This window comes from Cotesia typhae, unplaced genomic scaffold, assembly GCF_013202065.1.
Source record: "Cotesia typhae breed Kobodo isofemale line unplaced genomic scaffold, CoteBio_Ctyphae scaffold_45, whole genome shotgun sequence".
NCBI classification, from domain to species: domain Eukaryota; kingdom Metazoa; phylum Arthropoda; class Insecta; order Hymenoptera; family Braconidae; genus Cotesia; species Cotesia typhae.
In genome coordinates, this window is record NW_027423777.1 from 644693 (window position 1) to 668875 (window position 24183).

At 29.0% G+C, this 24183-nt stretch overlaps 3 protein-coding genes across 5 annotated transcripts; 2 read left to right on the forward strand and 1 right to left on the reverse strand.

Moving 5' to 3' along the window:
* Positions 1 to 413: 413 nt before the first annotated feature.
* On the forward strand, positions 414 to 24183 carry Phm (Peptidylglycine-alpha-hydroxylating monooxygenase). Of its 2 annotated transcripts, none has more exons than XR_012480816.1 (2): positions 414 to 613; positions 1208 to 1502. XR_012480816.1 is itself a non-coding variant. In XM_074257662.1 (2 exons), exons 1-2 carry the CDS (start codon positions 491 to 493, stop codon positions 22233 to 22235), a joined length of 1026 nt encoding a protein of 341 aa, XP_074113763.1. In that variant the 5' UTR covers positions 414 to 490; the 3' UTR covers positions 22236 to 24183. The 2 variants fall into 2 exon arrangements, 1 of the variants encoding a protein (XP_074113763.1); XM_074257662.1 differs by lacking the exon at positions 1208 to 1502 and adding an exon at positions 21333 to 24183.
* Positions 5821 to 7411, forward strand: LOC141536872 (uncharacterized). Of its 2 annotated transcripts, none has more exons than XM_074257651.1 (2): positions 5821 to 6137; positions 6213 to 7411. In XM_074257651.1, exon 2 carries the CDS (start codon positions 6436 to 6438, stop codon positions 7366 to 7368), a length of 933 nt encoding a protein of 310 aa, XP_074113752.1. In that variant the 5' UTR covers positions 5821 to 6137; positions 6213 to 6435; the 3' UTR covers positions 7369 to 7411. The 2 variants fall into 2 exon arrangements, with proteins under 2 accessions (XP_074113752.1, XP_074113753.1); XM_074257652.1 differs by having other exon boundaries at positions 6235 to 7411.
* Positions 7715 to 9702, reverse strand: LOC141536987 (uncharacterized). Its single transcript, XM_074257824.1, has 3 exons — positions 9408 to 9702; positions 8355 to 9250; positions 7715 to 8211 (listed from the first exon to the last, which is right to left on the reverse strand). The coding sequence occupies exons 1-3, from the start codon at positions 9575 to 9577 to the stop codon at positions 7715 to 7717; spliced, it is 1563 nt and encodes a 520-aa protein (XP_074113925.1). The 5' UTR covers positions 9578 to 9702.

The window sequence follows — 24183 nt, forward strand, 5'->3', positions numbered from 1 at the left end:
ATTCATTTCAGCCTACCCTTAAAATTATCTTCGTTAAAATTAATTTTTCCTTTTGTATAAACACGAAAAATAAAGTAGATTATAGTATTAAGTTAATGTTATAAAAAATATAATAATTATAATTTCAGTGAAATCCATAATTACTTTCTTAGCAATATATTTAGTTGAAATCTTTAAACGTTAAATTTCAAAGTGATAATCAGTAAGAAATAAGGAAAAATTTTAGAATTTTGCAATTACCTTATATTCATAGTATAAATCAGATTAAACTTTATAAAATTACACATAATTAATTTTTATTGAAAATTGAATGATTTCAAACTCTCCCGCCGTCACTAGCAGCGCTTCAGCTCTTCTAATGACGTCATATGACGTCGATATTTATATCCCTATAGTCAACTTATTCATAAATATCGATTGCAGCGTTTTTTTGTGTACGTGACAAGTGTCTGTCAGGTGGATTTATTTTTAAAAGTGTACTACTGTTAAGATGAAAAAGAAATATTTAAAAATTTTGTTGTATATATCTATAACATTTGTGATAGATAATTCACAATGTAACAATGAAATAGAAAAGTATCCTTTATTGATGCCGAATGTTCGACCAAATGTTGTAAGTAATTTTTGTCATGATTTTAAATATTGAACCACAACATCTTAGTAATTATAATAGTAGTATATTCATATTATTAATGAATTAATATTGAGTTTTTTAATTATTGACAGCTAAATTTTATTGAATAATCGATAATATAATATTTAACGATCGACATTTAATACAATAATACATTGCACAATAGTAATAAAGCGGAACATACCACTTTTAGGCATTGATAAAATAACATATTCGATCTAAATTTGAGTAAACTGTAAATTTGAGTAAAAGCTTCTGTAAAATTAACATAACAAACATTTAAAATGTTGACTTTAACCCCTCATTTAAAAATCAAATTCAAAATGATTTGATTTTTAATCATTTTGAACACTTTCTAATCCTTCAAATCCTTTTTAATATTATCTCTTATGGGCATTAAACATGTGAGATCATTTTTAATTCTTTTTTGAATAAGAGACATGTTATCACGATGTTGCCGTAAAATTTTTAACAATCTGGAGTAGTTAAATAGTTAACAATAAGTTTTGGAAAATTCAAATCTAAAAGATGATACTTTTGTATTGACAATAAAAAATAGTTAACATTTTTTAGGTAACATTTTGAGCACTGCTGCTGATATTCACACGCTAACAAAGTTGCACTTCAAACTTACGATGAAGTTTTTCTTATGATTGGTACCTAACGTTTATACTTTAAAGTCAACCTTGAATCTTTATAAATTCAGTTTTTGAGAAAAATATCGATAACATATGTAAAAATAAAAATCTTGAACTTAGTGACTTCATTTTATTTAACAAATTCTATTATTAAATTTTTCAAGCTGTTATTTTATTGTAAAACAAACAATAATTGATTATGAAATAATAATTACAGTATATCATCATAATATTCTAACAGCAATCACATCTTTGTTTTTTATCAGTTTCAGTCCTTTTTTTTTTATTAAAAATTCCATGAGAAAAATAAAATGACAATATTTGGGGTTACGAAAAATAAATTCTGGAAAAGGAGTATCTTTAAGATATTTTTTAATTTTAATTTTTATTTATAGAGGTTTCTTCGTTATTCATTTGTGTGTTAAAAAATTTTTAAAATAATCGAAGTCTATTAACTTCAGTATCTTTAAATTATCGTCGTAAAAAATTTAAGTAGTTAATTACTTTTTTATCTAATGTCAGTCTTGAAATTTTTATTCAATGTTATTCATTATTTCCTTCTTATGCACTTACATTTAATTAGATTATTCAATTTAATCAATTATCTGCAAAATGAAAATATGAATTTTTAGAGTTAAAATTTAAAGCTGATATCTATTATCTCAATTAAATAAAATTTATGAATCGTGGAATAAATTTATTCAATACAAATGTAGTTTAATAATTAATTATGACATTAAGAGTTAAATTATAATGCAGTATTGATTTTACTTGCGAATAGAGTAATCCATTCATAAAAATCCGAAATTCAAGGACTTTATGACGTCTATTAAATGAACTCCAGTTAATAAACAGAGGAAACTTTCGTCAGTATGTATTTACTAAATGTTACTTCACCGGTATACTATATTTAGAAATTATGATAAATGATAATGAAAGATGTAAATAAATTTGTATTACTTTCATATAAAATACAAGAGAATATGAATGTATTTTTAATTTATTTATTAGATTTAATGCAACAAAAGTCGATTATAATACTATGCAAAAAAATATCAAACTTTTAAATGAAATGTTTATTAGGGTGATTAAAAAAAAAAGAATATTTTTTTTTTCGTTTGGTACTCTGAAAAATAGGTTTCTAGACACCTCTAAGAAAGCCTCTCCAAGCATGAGTTCTTAATTGTAACGGGAAGGTCCTCCTTCTTACAGTTTTCTATTTTTTCTTATTATCAGATAGAAAAATTTATATCTCGCTTCCAACTACTTGAAAAAATATCTTGTTCCTTAGATTTTGTAGGAAATTGAATGCTCTACAAAAAGGTCTCTTACGATTTTTTCGTAAACCCAACCGTTTAAAAGATATTAACGGTTAAAGTTTGATTATTTTTGGGAAAATTTTTTATTTCTTATGAATTTTATAACTCAATGAAAAAAATCATTATGAATGATGAAACTCATAGTTTTGTAGGAAATTTACTGCTCTATAAAAATGGTCTCTTATGATTTTTCGATCAAGTTGAGCGTTTACGAGATATTCATCGTCAAACATCAATGCATATCAATTTTTCTAGTTTTTGATCAATAATTCGAAAAATTTCAATTTATTCTGTGAGTTTCAAGGAAATTTAGACAAATTTGAGTTTCTATGAATAGAAATATGTTATGAACTATTTTTTTAATTAGTTTTTTTAGTCTTGGACATGTTTGATTACATTAAAACAAAAAATTAGTGCATTTTTTTAAATATATAATTCAATTTAGTGTGTTTCACATGTGTTTCACTTTTTATCGAAGAATTTATTTATTTAATTATCAACTGCCATATAATTTTCAATATTTTCAACATAACGGTACACTTTTACTGTAAATAATTTCCTCTATTGCAGTTTGGGTAGTTTTTTCGATGTTCTTTGATAATTTGCAATAAGTATTGGAATTGCTCTTCATTTTTGTCAAGCATTGATTATACTCACTAACTAATGCAACAGCTCGTTCTGCTGAATCATTAACAACTTTCAATTGGTTAAAGTATTCTTTATTTTCAATGTAACTGTCATTAGTAGGCCACGATTCAATATCTTTATCAAGGAAATCATATGGTAAATCAAAGATTTTAAAGAGATTTAAAGACTTTTTAGAAACAAAGTCACTCAGACTTTTTGCGTTAATGAATTCAAATCGTTTTTATCAATTATAAATTTTTTAGCTTTAGAATCTGTACCGTTACGAGTATTAACAGCTCCAACAATATTTTTTTACTTCCAATGAAACGGTATCGTCAAATAATGATAAAATGGCAAGTTCATCACTTAAATACCATAAATGCAAAATCATTTTTTCACAAGTTGCTGAAGAAATCAATGAATTGATATTTTTGTACTCGAATAAATTTTTCAAAAACTGCAAGTCATGATTAGCAGCAGTTGTTGCAGAAGTTGATGAAAACCAAGCTTTTAAATACAGTGTAACTATAAATATACAAATTTGCCGAAGACCGTCCAATTCTTTATTAGAAAGTTTAAATTCATTTCTGAATAGAAACATTTTTAAACTGTAAATTGCCTTCGCCATCCACCTAGCATGATGAATTGCACCAGGACGTTTGAAAAAATTTTTCTTGAGGCATTTCTCCAAGGAAAATCAACGACAATTCCAACAATTCTTTATAGTCATCTCGGGGTTGTAGTAACTATCAAAAACAATTAAAAATTTGTCAGAAACAAGAAAATTTTTTTCTTAAAATCGCAGTTAAATCATACCTGTAAGGATTGTGCAATTAAACTAGATATTTCATTTTTTTATCCAAAATGATATCAGCAACAACAGTATCTTCAATTCCAGATTTATAATTAGTTTTATTTATTTCATCCCATGATTTTTTAAATCTTCCGAACATTGGTACGTTTGGCCCAGATGACACAGGCCAATATACTTCAAATGCACTTCTCAATATGATCTCAAAAATGTGGTGACGACATGGTAACCAGATTAACTCTCTTCCCAAAGTCTTTTCAATTGCCTTACATGTGTGTTATGAATTCCTGTATAAAGAAAATAGATAACTATCGTTAAATTTAATATTTTCAACAAATTGTAGATTATATTTAAAATCCAAATGAGTAAATAATTTTCAATAATTTCAAAAGTGAAATTCAGTAAGCAATAAAAATTAAACTAGAACGTTAATAATTAAATATTTTTTAGATTAAATTATCATTGATAAGTTACCTGTATTAACTGCCGTCGTGTCAAAACACATCGCCTTAACATAATTAGTAATACCCCATTCACTCAATGTCGATAAAATGGCTGATGTTTGATTGTCTGCCGTCCCAGAATTCATTTTTGGAACCCCAAGTAATTGTTCGGTACCAAATGCAGTTAAAATAACTGGTAGCCGTTCCACAGATTTTGATCCAACAAGGTCATTCAGCATTTTTCCGTCCCAATGCACAACGTATTTATCGTGTGTCTTAAAGTTGTCATTAAGTCCTTTAGCAATGTCTTCTCTTTGAAGCATACGAGCTCGTTGAATTGAACTATAACTGAGCGTTGTATCTTCAATTTTAATACCTACTGCTAGTAAAACCGGAGCAATAATAAAGATCGCATTTCTACTGCTGACATTAGCTCGGTCGAGTCCAAAAATGACTTCAGGAGTTAAGACATCAAGTTTTGCTCGTTTTGTCGGAATTGGAGGTTCATACTCTGAATCAGATCCAAAATTTGTAACTCCACTTAATGTATACGTAGAGAACGACTCTGATTTTTCACTTGGAACAATCGCATGACTGGTAGACGGTTGATCTAAGTCTGGAATAAGATCTGTTTTATAAATTAAACGAAGAAAATGTATAGAATTTATTCATTTTGATGACAAATAATTAAGAAAGGACTCCAAAAATTGTCTAGTCAAATGTCATCTAGTCATCTATGAAAAGTTACACTACTACCTGACTTTATAATAATTAAATATCTCAGATACTTACTACTCTCATCTATTCCTATCATAGTTGTGGTTAAGTTTGATACAGGTACATTATTAGAAATAATCTCTTTATGGGTACCGAATTTTTGATCCAAATACAACTTTCTAATATTATCATCAAGCACTTTTAAGGATTTTTCGCTCACAATGTCGAATAATTGTTCAAGATCAGTCTGAAATTTCATTTCCTTTTGGTTTTGCGCTGAATTCTTTTTATCGAAATTTTTTTGTAATTTTAACCATTGACTGTGATAGCGAAGAAATTTTTTGACTGCATTAGGAGCTCCACTAGTTGGAATCTGATTTTTCTCCACAGTTCAATAACTTGGTCAACTGAATTTTTAGCACTTTGTTTGATTGAATACTTTAAAATTTTAAGTTGGTAGAAAAACACACGCATAACCTCTTTCACTTTTGATAACTTACGTTCCGAAATTCTTTGTAGAGGTATTCCGATAAAACGTATTTCTTTATTCATTGTAGGTTAATTGATGATAAATAAATTTATGTGATGATTATAAGACTTATTTAAAATGAATTATTTTATAGGGATCGTGCACTAACTGTAGAGGCAGCACTTCAGCTGACGCTCACGCGCTCTAGTGTAAAAAGTGTGTACAAAATGGGCAAAAATTTGTTTATAATAAATGAAAAAAAATTATAAAAAATGGAAAAAATAATAAAGTATGGTTTTCGGCCAATAAAAAATGATGAAAATATTCGCGGTCAGAACGATTCGAAAGGCAAAAAACTTTTCGAGTCAGGACATGTACTGAATGTGATAGAAAAAAGAATTTTAAATAATCCGGTTATCATAACCGCCAATGTTGTTGCAGAGACAACTGTATCTAAAGTTTATAATGTCAAACTAACAGTATGTATTAATTTGTTTATTATTTTTACTCATTCTTGATGTAATTAAATATTTAATCAAATTCATCTTAACAAGTTCATTAATTTTTTATGTTTAGCTCAATGATGATCGTCATGTAAATCAAGGCAAATGTGATTGTAAAGCAGGACAATCAGGAAAATGCAAGCATATTTTTGCTGTAGTCAACTACATCAATTCACCGGAAACAGCTTCGTCAAAAACTAGTATCAGTCAACAATGGGGTAAGCCATCCCAACGACAGTTATAACAGTACCAAAAAGGAGTAAAAATAAGGGAAATGTTTCCTCCACCACCTTACCGTGAAAATGAGTTTTCAAATGTTGAAGTCTGTAAGCTAGAATCTCTCATTTTTCCTGATTCACTTGCTGGCTCACCTCTTCAAACTATGGTTAATTTGGAAAAGAGGAATAAAAAAGAAATAATAGCTGCTGAAACTCTTGTAACCTTAGTAAAAATAAACGAAAAAATAAATATGGAAACTAAGGCAACTAAATTGGTAACAGATATAGTCAGCCTTCAGTCGTGTAATAATATTTATTCCGTAGACACTGTGATTGACGAAAATTCATATAATTTCTATATAAGTGAGGTCTGTTGTGATGTTGACAAAATTATTAAGATTAGTGTACAAACATTACATCAATCTCAATCGGATGAATGGTTTAAACAACGAGTTCTAAGAATAACTGCAAGTAATGCCCATAAACTAAAAGGTAATCGTTTTGACGTAGATAAAGTTATTTCTGATTTTTTGACTCCAAATACACTTGAAACATCTGCAATAACATACGGTCGGAAAATGGAAAGCATTGCTTTAAAAGAGTATGAAGGGTTAATTGATCCAGCACATAAAGTTATGAAAGTCGGATTAATCGTTAATATATGTCAACCTTGGTTAAGCTGCTCACCTGATGCAGTGGTAGAATATGGAGCGAATATTTGGCAAAAACGGTTAGTTGAGATCAAGTGTCCTTACAATTGCAAAAAAATACCAGTTTTTGATCGACATGATCATACATGTAATGTGAAATATTTAAAATATGACGAGAACGGTTTGCAATTGAGTCAAAATCATTGCATTTATACACAAATACAGGTGCAAATGTACGTGACTAACATTGCATTTTGCGATTTATTTGTTTACTCACCTCTTGGAAGTGTTTTAATTACTGTAGCACGTGATAATGTCTTTTTGCAAAAAATGTACTAAAACTTGAAAACTTTTACTTCTGTTATTATATTAAAAGATTAACAATGAAGTTTAAACAGTGAATTTTTTATCTTAAGTACTAATATAAATAAAAAATACTTACGAATGTTATTCCATGTAATTAGTTATCTATAATTACATTTTAAATATAAAAGATTTTATTAGTGTAAGATAGAAAACAAGTATTATGACCAAATATACTTCGTAAAAAAATATTTATTTCGATGTTCGTTAATATTGTAATGATATTTACAAATAAAATATATTTGTACATTGACAAAAAAGTTTTTACTCTATACCTAAATATTTTACAATTGTTAAATTTATCAATTCATTTGTGAGACGTTTAATCTTGTTCTTTGAATAGTGGCTTTTGATTGTTTATTATAGCACAAATCACAAAAAGAATTTCATCAATATGAGGTAACAACGATACTGGCACTTTGGAAAGAATTTTGAAGTCCTTTATTCTCTGATTTACTCGTTCAATATGTATTCTGACTGAAGCAATATTATATGTTTCGTCTACTTCTTCCGGTGTAAATTGATCTTTGTTACAAAATGGAGGCATAACGAAGATCGCATTTTTTTCTTCAACTTTAGTTTGTATTTGTGGAAAATCTTTATCTGCAAGAACAACATCTCCAGGCTTTATTAGATCAATTAGTCCGCAATCATTAGTAATAAAACAATCACCAGCTCGACCACCATAACCCTTCGACAAATAGCTGATAAATCCATTTGGAGTACACCCAACTAAAAATTTTGTAGTGTGATGGTGCTTATAATTAGAGTACATTAAAACTCTGTGCTTAACTTCTGGTGGAACCTCGGTGTTCACCTCTGTACAGTCAATAATTACACGTGTTTCAGGATAATGTAATTTAAATGCTTCGAGCATAGATGCTTGAACTGTAGCTTTAGAGGGCCAAAATATAAAATTTTCCATTGCAATGTGAAGCTGCCGCAGGTTTTTATGAAGGTACGTAAAATAGTAGTACGATGAACATTGAATAAAACAGACAGTGCTGTAAATGACAAGCCGGTTTTTAGTTTCATTAAAGTTATTAATAATTTGGTTTTTTTATCAACTTTATTAGTTTTACTATCTGGAAGGAGATTTAAGATCCATGAAAAAAGAGCTAATGTTACACCAGTTAAATTGCTCATAGTCTCATCAGAAGTTACAGAAGAAATCCCATGAAAGCCTTGACAGTTTGCTTTGATCGATTCAATATTGATAGGATCACAACTAGAATCCGTGACATTTTTCTTCAGAACTGGTATAGAAGCCTCACACATTTTGTCATCCATTTTTTTTACTGACAAATGGACCTGCACTGCAGCAGTACTCACACCTTCTCGGCAATCCAAATTACAGAAAAAATACGAAGAATCTTCCGACGAATGATCTGGTAGCTCCTCAGTTTGGCAACTTATACTTCGAGTAACTGAATGAGAATAGTTTAAGTCACTTATTTCACAATTATAATCTTCCTGAAGTTCAATTCCAACTGGGTCTTGCTTCATTCTTACGACACCTGTATTATTATTATTATTATTATTATTATTATTATTATTATTATTATTATTATTATCATTATTATTATTATTATTATTGTTAATATTAGTTTCAGCTGAATTATTATTCTGTACACTGTCAACTATCATTAACTCCTTGTTGTTATTTTTTTTCGATTGACGATTTTTTAAACGCTCGAAACGCTTAACAGATTGAATTAAATTTTTAGTATTTTTTTTTTCCGGAAAAATAGAAGGAACATACGATGGATGAAGTGGATGCTCTGATTTATTATTGTTAATAAAATGAACACTACAAATTCTTGTACTTTTATTTGGCTTCCAGTCTTTTGGATTTTTACTGAAATAAAAAAAAATTTTAGGTTATATTTTTATTATTTAATTATTATCTATCTCATGATTGCTTACTAACTTTAATAAAATAAATATGAAGACATTTTTTTTTATACTAACTTAAAAGATGTATTTATTTTTTGTAATAATTGTTAATTACTTACACATATTTTTTCACTGCATTTATCCATTTTAAACGCTTACTCTCCTTCCACGGATAAACACTAGTATTTTGTGGAAAAGTATAAAATTTCACCGGCAAATTTATGCCTTGCTCTTTGCGAGATTTTTCTGTACAACCTTTTATACAACACGACTTTATTGATGAAGACATTGTAAATTATTAAAAAATTTATCGCAATAAAAAAACAAATCTATCGAAAATCACATGTTACAGAAGGATAGTATTATTATTATTATTGCTCAAAAGGTTCGCGTTTTAGTCACTAGTTGGCGTGACACTCTAGAGGCACGATCCCTATTACGTATTCAAGATGATCAGTTTTAGGAACACTGAAAATACGGTATTAAATGGGTAGATACTGAAGATAGTTGAGAGTAAAAAACATAGATGGCGTTAGTTTCAGAAGACAAACATAAGAAGAAATGGAATCCAAAACAAAAATCCCCTCGAACGAAAATTTTATGTATATTTTGTGAAAAACAATTTAAAAATACGCACTGAACAAATTTCATAATAATAAATGACAACGCGATTAAGATTTTAAATTATTAAAGATAAAATTAAAAAAATATTATTAGAATAAAAACTTTCAAATGAATTTTTGAACAGAAAACATCTATAGGAGTTGCTTTTATAATAAAAACTCAAATTTGTCTAAATTTCCTTGAAACTCACAGAATAAATTGAAATTTTTCGAATTATTGATCAAAAACTAGAAAAATTGATATGCATTGATGTTTGACGATGAATATCTCGTAAACGCTCAACTTGATCGAAAAATCATAAGAGACCATTTTTATAGAGCAGTAAATTTCCTACAAAACTATGAGTTTCATCATTCATAATGATTTTTTTCATTGAGTTATAAAATTCATAAGAAATAAAAAATTTTCCCAAAAATAATCAAACTTTAACCGTTAATATCTTTTAAACGGTTGGGTTTACGAAAAAATCGTAAGAGACCTTTTTGTAGAGCATTTAATTTCCTACAAAATCTAAGGAACAAGATATTTTTTCAAGTAGTTGGAAGCGAGATATAAATTTTTCTATCTGATAATAAGAAAAAATAGAAAACTGTAAGAAGGAGGACCTTCCCGTTACAATTAAGAACTCATGCTTGGAGAGGCTTTCTTAGAGGTGTCTAGGAACCTATTTTTCAGAGTACCAAACGAAAAAAAAAATATTCTTTTTTTTTGAATCACCCTAATGTTTATTCAGTCGAGTAGTTTTTAGTCATTTGGAAGTATTTATCTACTGTATAGAATTTCTATAAACAGACGTAATATATTTTTTCAATGCTTGTATTTAAAAGATTAAAAGCGATTTTAAATACTTCCGTTTAGAATATAGAATCCGAACAAAAACAGTTCCACTGTAAAAAATTACGCCAAGTACACGTTCACAACTCTTGATTTACAAAAATGCCAAGGAGAAATTATAATTTTACAAAAAGATGTAAAATAAAAAAAAAAAAAGGACCAAGTAGCCGTTATGATCTTCCATAATTGAAAAAATTTTGTGATAAATTTAACGAATAAAAACAATTTTTTAGACGTACTTGGCGTGCGTCATTGAGTACCCAAAATTTTTTCAGATGAATCGTGATAACGTGATAATATCCCTCAGGTAACTCATTGATGTCAAATATCAGTAGTTCAATAATCACCTTATCTCCTGTTCTTTCCCTCTTCACAGCATTGCTGTATGTCTGATAGAAGTTTGATTAAACATCGTTTTTAATGTACAACTTTTAATAACTTTCCAATGAATGAACTGATTTTCAAGTGGCTGGCAGCATTCAACGCCGTTTTTTAAGCCCCGTAAAGAATTTTTAAGTTCGCATTGATCAAACGTTAAAATTTAGGAGTACTTCCGAAAAAAACACTTTTTTCGGTTTTCTTTCGTTCACGATATCTTTTGAACGAATTAACCGATTTTGACTGGTCAAGCGGCAATTGACGTGATTTTTCAAGATCAAGAGCTGATTAGTTTTTGGAGATAATCGACTGAGCCGTTTAAAAGTTATTCCAAAAAAGACACTTGAAAACAAAAATTTTTCTGAAATTTTTTCACGGTTTTTTTGAGATATCTTGAAATCCATCTATCGGAATCGGTCAAAATTGTATTCAAAATCCAAGTTCGTTGATGTTTTTTCAAATGGGCCAACCACGATGAAATCGGTAAAGTCGTTCATAAGTTATGGGAGGTTCACACACACACACACACACACACACACACACACACACACACACACACACACACACACACACACACACACACACACACACACACACACACACACACACACACACACACACACACACACACACACACACACACACACACACACACACACACACACACACACACACACACACACACACTGACACCCTCGTGGGGATACTCATGTAAGTTTTCTGTGACCTTCAAAAAATTTTCAATTGTCTTAGCGAGAAGTTAAAAATATACTGGTGGCAAGAAAAATGATTACTGAATTAATTATAAAAATTGCTTAGTAAATTAATGATCAAATTTCGTGATAAAATCCTGTTTTTTTTTTAATTTATAGTAGAAATAAATCTTACTTTAAAATAGGGCTCCGATGTTTCTTGAACATTTATTAATGCTATATTTTCTAATGAAGTGAATTTAATTAACAGTTCATTCAATTAATAAACTGATTCATTTTTTCTCAATCTGAATGAAATGTTTGGAAGCTATTTAGTTGTACAAATATCAATCTTATCCGTGAAATAATGAAAACAAGCATGAATTTCAATTGTTATCGATTCATATGGTTGCATCAAAATGATCATCAGTAGGGTTAATGACTTGGTGAGGAAGGGCTGAAAAAATTGTCCGTAAAATCGCTTTTCATATCAGTTCTCTGGCTCTTGGTGTAATTTTTTACAGTGGAACTGTTTTTGTTCGGATTTTACATCTTTTTGTGAAAATTTCTTCTTTTGACGTGATGAGCACTCGATTTTCGAAACACGAGGTAAAACCAATGACTTCACGATTTTTGAAAATCTTCGATTTTCTTAACAGATAGTTAAAAAAATCATCAAAGTAAATTTAAGATTTTTTTTAGAAATTATATTTACATTGAAATTTTTTTTTAATTACAATTTCCGCCATTTAGAAATACAGAAATTACATATTTCATAAAAAACGTTGCATTTGTTCTTTCGTTTTTTACATTCTCACAGAGTATTTAAAATTTGTCCCTTCCCATACAGGAAAATACGACGGGGCCAGGTATGGGCCTCGCTTGGCGCAATGCTGTCAATCTCTGGCCCATTTTCGTAAACCCGCTTTGGCCCAGCTTTGGTAAAAGTCTGGGATGATAACAGGGTGCCAGGCTTGGTTGTTATCATTGGCCCAGGTATGATCGCCTAGGCTGGTCCATGCGTGGTAGCCAAATCTTGGCCATGCTTGCTAACCAAGGCTGTCCCAAGCTTGTCAGCCTATCTTGGCCCAGGCTAGGTAATCAAAACTGCGCCACGTTTGATTGTCACTACTGGCCCATGCCTAGTTACCAGAACTGGATAATAGTTAATTTTCAAGTCTGGTTTATGCCATTTGATAAAAAATGATAAAAAAAGAATTTTGTAAGTGTTATTTTTTTATTTTAATTTTGATGTAGAGCTAGCCCAAATTCAGACCGTGACTCTTGATTTAAATCTAACTTTCGCTAATTACACCGGCCGACATGATTTTTTTTTTCTGAGATATAATAAATTTTTTTCACTAATTTTATAGTGCTGATACCGAAATCAGACCTTATTTTATCGTATCACATCAGATTTTTGATAAAACGAATATATTCGCAATTTTTGATTGCTAAGTAAAAATGAATTAAATTAATAAGTCATGGTGCTTTTTTTATCGAATTAAGTGACATCTTGTGAGAAAATATATTAGTTAGAACCTCGACGCGACCATTCGAAACGTGTTACATGGAAAGAAGCCTTTATAGTTACTTTGTTTACAAACGGTTTGCTAAAGTCAGTTTGTTTATTTAAAAAAATAGTTTACATTTCATTATTGGTGTTTAAAATATTCAATTGTTGTTTTGTGATTTAAAACTGTCGGAAAAATATAATGTTTTCAAGAAAGTGTCGTAATAGTCCAGATACATTTTGTTACATTTGTGGAAATTTTATGACTTTGAAACAGAAATTGAAAATTACTGAATTTGTGGAAAAGACTTATAATTCTTATTTTGGCTTTAAAATTCAACTCAGATCGTGGACTTCGAACTTTGTGAGTACTATTTGTGTTGAACTATTAAGGCAGTGGACATACGGCAAAAAAGCATCTCTACCTTTTGGTAGACCGATGATATGGAGAGAGCAAGTCAATCATTTTGATGACTGTTATTTTTGCTGTACCAATGTAAAAGGTTTCAATGCTAAAAATAAAAACAAAATAGTCTACGCAAATGTAACCTCAGTAACACGTCCTCTTCCGTACGGCCCAGATATTCCAGTGCCTCTTTCAAGTTCAATATCTGATCTTAGCTCAACATCATCAGAACAAAATATGCAGCGTCAAGAATCTAATGAAGTTTTTGAACCAATTTTAAATCAGCCTCAGAAATTCACACAGGGTGAATTAAATGATTTAGTTAGAGATTTAAATCTTACTAAAGAATCTGCTCAACTTCTGGGATCTAGACTTGATGCAAAAATTTGTTAGCTCCTAATACACATTTTGCTTGGTACAGGAAACGTGAAGAGGAATTTCTTCCGTTTTTCAATCAAGAAGAATCATTAGTTTATTGTCATAATATTCCTGATCTCATTAGGAAGTTAGGAGCCGAATATGTTCCTAGAGAATGGAGACTTTTTATAGATTCCTCGAAAAGGAGTTTAAAAGGTGTTCTATTACACAACACGAATCAGTATGCTTCTGTTCCAGTCGCTCATTCTGTTCATTTAAAAGAAACTTATGAAAACTTAGAAACAGTACTTGATATAATTAAATATGAAGAACATGGTTGGCAGCTTTGTGGAGATCTAAAAATTATAACTATGCTGTTAGGTCAGCAGTCAGGATACACGAAATATCCTTGTTTTTATGCGAGTGGGACAGTAGGGCACGAGCAAAGCATTACGTTCAAAAACAATGGAATCCTCGTACAAATCTGAAACCGGGAACCAAAAATGTGATACGAGAAAATTTAATTGATCCTAAGAAAATTTTATTACCTCCGCTTCATATTAAACTCGGTATGATGAAACAATTCGTTAAGGCATTGGATAAAGAAAATGATAGTTTTAAATACTTAAGTAAAAAATTTTCAAGGTTATCAGATACAAAAATAAAAGAAGGAGTATTCGATGGGCCACAAATAAGATCTTTAATGACCGATGAAAAATTTGACAAGACATTAAATACAACTGAATCAGAAGCTTGGCTGGCGTTCAAAGATGTTGTCAACAATTTTCTAGGAAATCACAAGCATCCTGACTATAAAAATATTGTGGCAAATTTATTAAATAAGTATCAAAAATTGGGGTGTAATATGAGCATAAAACTCCATTTTTAGATTCACATTTGGATTTTTTCCTGATAATCTTGGTGATTATAGTGAAGAACAGGGTGAAAGGTTTCACCAAGACATCAAAACTATGGAAACAAGGTATCAAGGGCGATGGAATGTGAATATGATGGCTGATTACTGCTGGTCGATAAAACGTGATATTATTGACGATTCCCATAAAAAAATTACTCCCAGACGTAATTTTACAGATAAACGCAAAAGATCTCACTCAAAATAGATTCATAGCGACTATTTTATATGACATTTTCTGTAGAAGTTTTCAAATATATGTATTTATAATATAATAATTGATTATTTTTTTTAAATTAAGAAAAAACCATTTTTCTTGTTTGTAAAAAAATCTGATGTGATAGAGTAATTATGTAGGTAATTTTATGTTTATAACACTATAAATTAGTGATATTTATCACTCATATCAAAACAACTTTCAAAAAGTCCTCTTTTGTCGGCCGGTGTTATAGAAATAAAGTGAAAATCGCGTCCGTTCTAACCGAGATTCGAACCCGAGCCGTGCGCATCCCAGACCGATGACTAACCTCTACACCATACGACCGGTGAGTTGATGCACATCTCATCATTCTTATAAGCTAAATCTATATGGTGACCAAGTGTGACGGTTTATTATTTATATAATTTATGTTATTTAATATTGTGTTTGGATGAAAATTAACTATTTTTTTACAAATGTTTATTAGTTATTAAAAAAATGCAAGCGTCACGTTCTTATATTACTTTAGATTTCGTACATCGTTCTGTATATTTTTAATATCTTATTATAAATTTTAATGTTTAAAATTATCAATATTAAAAATTCAACTGTAAATTTTATATTTTAATTTTCTAAAGACTATATCAATTTTGACGATACGCAAATGTTTTGGTTGAATAATGAATTTTCAATTTTAACGTTTGCTAACAAATATTCGTTGAGCAATAAATATTTACTGTTTAAAATTCTATTGTTTAATGATTAATTAACTTTGGATTTCCCATTGAATGGCCGTGGCTGGGGAATCTAATTCTGACTCAGGCTCGAGCAATCATTGGGCCGGCCAAGGCTAGGTTAGCAAGTCTTGGCCCAAGCTTGGGTCACCAATGAATGGCCAAGACTAGGTTAGCCAGTCTTGGCTCAAACTTGGATAATCATTGGCATGGCCGAGGCTGGGTGAGCCAGTCTTGGCCCAAGGTTTGGTGATCATTGGCATGGCCGAGGCTGGGTTAAGCATCCTGGCCCAGGCATGGGCCAATATAGGTACGCCACAGGTAGGTTTCCCAGTACTGACCCAAGCCTGGCCCCTTTGTCAACTCTGGGGGTTTCCTGCATGGGTTGTAGAGACAAAAAAATGGATTTATCAACCATATACATAGGCAGGCTTAGTAGAGGGTTCTATTCATAATTTACTAACAAATAGTTGTTACATACATAATATCTCGCATTTTTTGTTACAATCACATCTTTTACGCTCTTATTCTCGTTGTACTTCACTGTAAAGAGAGAATGATAATAATTACATCAAAGGAAAAAAACAGAAGTCGAGAAAAAATTACTTACTGATCATTATATTATTCACCATGTAATAAGTCACCGTACAATATTTTGCAAGCTTTTTGTGCTTGGTATATATAACCTATACTCGATATCATTAATGGTAGCCAGTAATTGTTGCGCATGATAATTTCCATCGTTTGTTAACTACGGCAATTATACACAATTCATTGTCTTAATCATATTATTATTCAAATTAACACTCGAGAAATCAATAGTCTTATCAGCAAACGAAACAAAATAATGTGATTTAAAATTGATAGTAAATTTTGATTTGTACCTGGAAACACTTAAATGACTTACTGTACGTAATTGTAGTCGACTTATAACGATACAAGTCATACAAATAGTGTATGTACATCGGTATTAACAAATAATAATTATTATTTTAGTATAGCATCCTTCCCCTTCAAGGAATAAGATGTTATAAATATAATAATAAAATTTTGATTGAAATTTTGAAAATTGAATTTTCGCGCGCTATTTGGAATAAAAATGAATAATTTTCTTAATAACTAATAATTTAGCATCCTTTTATAAACAGGAAGAATTATAATTGCTATTATTATTATTGCAATGATAATAATAAAATTTCATATGAATTTTTTAACTTTAAAATTTCCCACGTTTTTTGAAATTATAACTACTATAATTTATATTAGTCGTCGCTATGTGTTTACTTAGAATTCCTTCGACTGAGGGCCGGATGTTAGATTAATTAAATAATAATCTTCATAACTATAACAATAACAATAATAATAATAATAATAATAATAATAATAATAATAATATCTCTATAACAATAATTATGATAAAGACAGAAATATACAAGTATTAAAAAAAAATAAAATAATAAAAAGTTTTCTAAAATAAAGTTGTGTTAATTATTTTATAAATACATGTAAAGAAATAATCAATGAATTTAAATTCAAAATAACAGCTTAATTTTTCAGACATGCCAGGTGCATCTAAAAGCATTACAGCTTACAGCCGGGCATGTATTAGGATTATGTATGAGTACAATAAATTTGAATTAATTTTAATATAATATTTAAAATGAATTCAAATTCGCGCCTTTCTGGCACATAGTGACACCTGCTGGATACATTTAGGAGTATCCCAGTTCAAAGCTGAAAAAGTAATGAAAACAATTCACATTATATATTTACATCAAATGTCTACAACAAATATTCATTATTATAATTAAGTTAAACAATGATAACAATAATATTGATTATAATAATGAAAATTAAACGTTAAAATAGAATAAAATTACAATTTTAAATAGACTAGATTTGAATTAACCGCCTATTTTATCAAACTTTCAATGGGAATGGAACAACTCTGATACTATACAGTAGTATACTATTCTCACAAAATGTAATGTACCAACTTAAAAATAAAAAATCTGGAACAGAGTAACTATCCGGAGAGGATCTCAGGCGTTAAATGGAAACGGACTAACTCTAATACTCGGTGGTATACTATACGCAGAAAATTGAAAAGTACCAACTTCGAAATAAAAAATTCGACCGAAATTAGTAAAATCTTTCGTAGTATCGAAAAACGGGGGAGCGAAAATTTTATAAATTAAGATAACGCTAAAAAATGAAAAAAATTATATAATTATTGCTGTTTTATAAGAAGAACTAATAATTAAACTATTTAAAGCGCGTGACAAGTGTTGACATGTATATAGTAATAAAATAAATCAAGTTGAAAATAAAGTGAGGTTATGTTGACATCTGACTCGAGAATAAAGGCACTGTAGCCTCGCGCCTACACGTTCACACACATTTCATGTGTGTTGTTGAACGTGTACTTGGCTTGAGGCACGACAGTGCCTCCGGATCTATTTTATAGAAGCATCAAATTTTCGATTGATTCTTTTAAATAAAAAAATATTTTTCAGCCTCAGGCTATGAATTTTTGATTACACTTTTAATGATTCGGACTTCCTGATGTCTGTGGGTATATCAAACAATTAAAGCGAAAAATTATAAGTAATCAAAGTTTGCTTAAAAATATACCGATAAAAAAATTAATTTGATTGAAACAATAAATTTTTCTTAAATAAAGAATTTTTCGCTTGATTCAATATGATAAGCTCTTTGAAATAATAATTTGGGTTAAAGATTTTGTTCTCTTGAATCAAGTCAATTTTTATGTCATAAGCTTTAGATTTTAAAATGGTATCAATTAATACTTATCGATATGGTTTAAATTTTATTATCATTATTACTCGGTTGGATTGTTGAAATTAATAATATTATAACCGTTAACATTATCAACTATAATAACACCGAGACCCAACAAAAAGTGGTTTGTACATTAGGCTGAACCCACCAAATATTTTGTAATTCACGGCGTTAAATCCGAATTTGAGATCGGTTTGGTCTGTACAGCCCGAAAATTAGGGTAAATTGCAAAAAACCTTCAAAAGTCGCAGAATAAAGTATTTGTTCAGTCAAAAAAACTTTTTTTCGATCTACTCTATTAAAAATTTTTTTGTAATTTTACAAAAAATACGATGGAAGTATATTTTTAAAACAGTTTTATAATTTTATAAATCACGTGTTGTAATTTTACAAAATATTTTGACTTTGGTTGTATTGAACAATTACAAAATATTTTTTGTAATTTACGATACATCTATCGGCAATTTGTTTGAAAATATTCCATAACAATTACCGTTATTTCATCGACCAAATTTTATTCAAGTGTTTTGTAATTTCAGGAGCTCGAAAAAAAAAAAAAAAAAAAAATATATATATATATATATATATATATATATATATATATATATATATATATATATATATATATAATTGGTAATTAAAGTAATTAAAGGAAAAAACTTATAAGGTGCTTACGAACATTAAAATCAACTAAGCTAACGATAGATATATAATAATCGATGGAAACTAAAAAAATTTTATGTCAATAATTACTGGGAAGTATCTGATAATACATAAAATTAATTTAAGAGAAAAAAAAACAGGTTTTTTTTTGTTATATAAAATCGTTTATAACAAAAAAATGTAGCAAATGAAACTGCACACAATGTTTGTGAATTTCAAAAACCTATTGTTGAAAATTAATCAATGATTTAGCAAAATTATAAAATATGTATAAGTATTAAATACTTTTAATAAAATTACACTATATGCACCATGGAATTTTCAAAAATCAGAGTTTTAAAAATACAAAAAATATTTGTAATCTTTCAACCACCTAATAGTAATTTGAATTTCAATATTTTGCTGGAATTTTACGAAATATTGGAGTAAATCAAATTACAAAAAATGTTTGTAAATTTTAGAAATTTTTTATCGGTAACTGACGTACGGTTTGATATTTTACAATACGTGTAGAATAATTACATGAAGTTTGTAAAATTATAACTCATCTCAGTAGATTTCTTTACATGTTTTGGTAGATCACTTGAATTGTATTGTATATTGTATTTTCTATACACTGGTTTGTAATTTTCTAATATTTTTTTTCGTAAAACATTTGCAATTTTACAAAAATTTTTAATAAATTAAGTATGCTTTCCATGTCTTTCAACGCCCTAAATCTAAATCTAAAGTTAATTCCAATAATAGAGCCATGAAGATTATAATATAAACGTATTCGAAGCCACGTGGTAAGATCAACGTAACCAAAAATATTTGATAGCTGTTTAAATATCTGTTTACTAAGACTTTTAATTTCTGAGTAATGGAATATGCTCTGACTTTTTCTAGTGCACAGTGAAGGTACCTTAAGAATAACCAAATTTTTTTTTTTCAATAACTGTCAACCTTTTTTTACCCATTTTGTATGAAAATATGATTGCTGTTGCGCATTATTATGATGACTAAATAATAAATGTAGACAATGTCTTAAATATCTTAGCTGAAAGACTTGTTGAAGCGTAGCTCAAAGATCCGGGTTCGATTCCCGGTATTCCTTTTCCCTTTGTTTATGTTTGCCCTAAAACTGTTATTAAAAATGAAAATTTTTCAACTTTCTTTTCATAAAAGCCAAAAATTTATAGATTTCCATTCCTAAAAACTAACCCGAGTCGAAATTTGAATCGTAGATTCAACGTATTGAACGTTAAAATCGTCATTTGAACGTAATGGACGTTAAAAGGATATATGTTGAACGTATCCAACGTATTGTAAATGTGAAGAGAACCAACAACGGGTGAAAATATGTAATATTAAAACTACTTAAATAACTACACATGCTTAAAATCTAAATAGACAAAAAAATTTTTTTTTTCAGTTCTGTTAGGGAGATTTTACATTTTTAGCTAAAATTTACCGTTTTTTTAACGGAAATGTTTTATCGAAATTTTTTAGCGTTGGAATAGTTTTTAAAACTATGTAAAATTTTATGAAATATTATTCATACGATTTCATACCAAAAATTGCCTCATAAATCTGTATATAAAATGATAACTTTTTGTAGAATTTTATAAAATTCTTTATCACTGAATTTTTACAAAAAAAAATTAAGTTTTCAACTTCCTGCTAAGAAAATTAAAAATGAGTAGTTTTAATTAAAACTACAATATTAATATTACTATTTTTACCCATTATTGGTTCTCTTCACATTTACAATACGCTGGATACGTTCAATACGTTGATCTTACGTTTTCAACGTCTAATACGCTCAACTTACGATTTGAATGTTTAATACGGTGAATCTACGATTTAAATTTCGATTCGGGAAAATTTGATTACATAGCACTTGAATTAAATACTTGCATATTAATGTATTATTTTTTTTTATTTCAGCCCGAACTATACTTATGTACACCGGTGAAAATGAATACGTCCAACACGTATTATATCGTAGGTTACGAACCAAAAGCATCGATGAACGTAGCACATCACATACTGGTTTACGGCTGCAAAGCACCTGGTACAGCGAAAGCCGTGTGGAATTGTGGTGAAATGGCGGCCAAGTCTAACAATAATAATAATGATCAATACAGACAGGCAAGTCCTTGCAGCGAAGGATCTGAAATTTTATATGCATGGGCACGTGATGCACCGACGTTGACGTTACCTGAAGGTGTAGGATTCAAAGTTGGCAAGGATTCTCAAATAAAGTATTTAGTACTGCAGGTCCATTATGCACACATCGATCACTTCAAAGACGGCGTAACAACCGACGATTCAGGCATAATTTTGCATTACACGTCAAGGCAGCTACACAAACTCGCTGGCGTTTACTTACTTGGCACAATGGGAGTCGTACCAGCTAGAAGCAAAGAGCACATGGAAGCAGCTTGTTTGTTCATGGAGAATAAAGTGCTGCATCCATTTGCCTATCGTACCCATACGCATGCACTTGGTAAGGTTGTTTCCGGTTACGTTGTCAACAAAGATAACAAGTGGATTGAATTAGGAAAACGGGACCCCTTAACTCCCCAGATGTTCTATCCAGTTCACAACAATGTTACCGTAACAAAAGGCGATATTCTCGCGGCAAGATGTACTATGGAGAGTTTTCGAGATCGAGACACGTTTATTGGTTCTACTGGAGAAGATGAAATGTGCAATTTCTATCTAATGTATTACGTCGAAAATAACGAAACTGTTGACATGAAGTATTGTTTCACACAAGGACCACCAGAATTTTATTGGAAGATGGCTAATCTCAAAAATATACCTGAAAATGCATCAACGCTTTAAATGATTGTATTTATTATTTTTTTTGTATATTTTAATTGGTATTCATGCACAAACAATATTAGAGACTGAATACTAGAATTTTTTAAATAGATATTACAACGGAAGTATTATTATGCGAATATCTTTTCAATTATAGGATAAAATCATAAGATCTGTTCTTTAGATTAATTTAATAGTTACCTATAAATAGTTGATGTTGTATAATTGAAAATATATTTGCAATTCAAAAATTCTGATGAAAGGAAATTATCAGCCCCTTCCGGAAAAATGCTAACAATTGGGCTCTAATTTTAAAATATTTTATTCCATGTGATAATATGTATGTTTCATCTTTACTATTTAAACTACTTGGCTCGTTTCAATAAGTGACCAAATGTACTTTGAATTTTAATATGAAAATACTAACGTAAAAAGATAAAAAAAATTACCGTGATTTTTTGTAACACTTGCTTGCAAATTTTCTATGTGTTGGTAATGAATGTTTTAGGATGTTATATAGCTGGACTAATATTCCTAAAAGTTTGTCAATTTTATTGAATGTTGCATTTATTAACAGTTGAATGTGAATATAAACTGCACAGAAAAAAAATTCTATACTTGATGGTAAATTTTCTTGAGCCAAGAAAATTTCTTTTTGCTCCAAAATAACTTTGGTTTTTCTTAAAATTTTCTTGACACAAGAAATTTTTGTTTTTGTGGACTCTTTGCCAATATATGGAGAAAAATTTCTAAGAAAAACGGGTGCAAAAATTAACTTGTACGAATAATTATGAGATGCTCGTAGCATGGCTTCCTCGTGTGCCGAATTTCACTCGTGTATCGTAAATATTCGTACAAGATAGTTACAAACTATTTTTTTTTTTTTTACAATTAAATATAGAAAATTATTGTTAATTTAAATTTAGTTTTTAATTCAAGAAAGTAAGCTAGATAAAGTTTTATTTATTGTGTCTTTATGTGATGAAAAGAGGCAAAGTGAGACTTTTTGAGGAATACAAAAATTATCAAATTTATTTGAACATTTCCAACTAAATTTATGATAATGTTCTTATGATAATAAGTATATTTAGATTATAATCAAGTCTTAACGATTCTTTTTCAATCATTTGGATTGAACTTTCGATGAATATTTAATCAATGTAAATCTACAAAAACGTTGGTTAAGAAATGATAACTTAGAACAATAAAATTTCCTAAGAAAAATTTTGTTTTGCATTTTGAAAGAGTGATTTCGTTTTTTATTCAATTGTCGATTAGAGAATTTTTTCTTTACTGATCAATCCCAAAAAAAATTCTTATGAAGGAAAATTATTTACAAAAGTAAAAAAACATTTAACTGATTAAATTTTTGAAATTTAAATTTTATCTGACAGTTCTTATGTTGCCTCTTTTCCCTTAAACTTTTTTGTATAAGATGCTGAAAAAAAAGATGTACATGATTGAGTTTAATACGTTTCTGTTTGTATAAACGAGGTATCATGCCCACTCATAAAGGAGTTATAATCTATAATTTTTATATGAGATGAAAGGATAAGTAAAAGTATTAATTTGATAGAATTGTAAAAAATCTTTCTATATTTACTTTAAATTATGAAAAATCTAAGAGTATACATTGAATTATGTTGATGAATTATATAAAGTATATATATTTTCTTTTATTGAAAAAAAAAAAAAAAGAATCATATCCATCACGTGAAAGTGATAATGACAATGACAAAACTATGAAAGAAAAAATATTAAAATGTACTTAAATTAGATATGAGCGTTATACGAAATGAGGATAAGAAATACAAATAAAACGGGTGAATATTTTTTGTCTTAAATGGATGAAGTATAAAATTAACAAAGAATAAGTTGTATTTTTGTCTGCTGTATCAATATATATGTATACATATATATTGTATTATAAATTATAATTAAAGTAACGTAATTATCTTTTCAAAGCAAA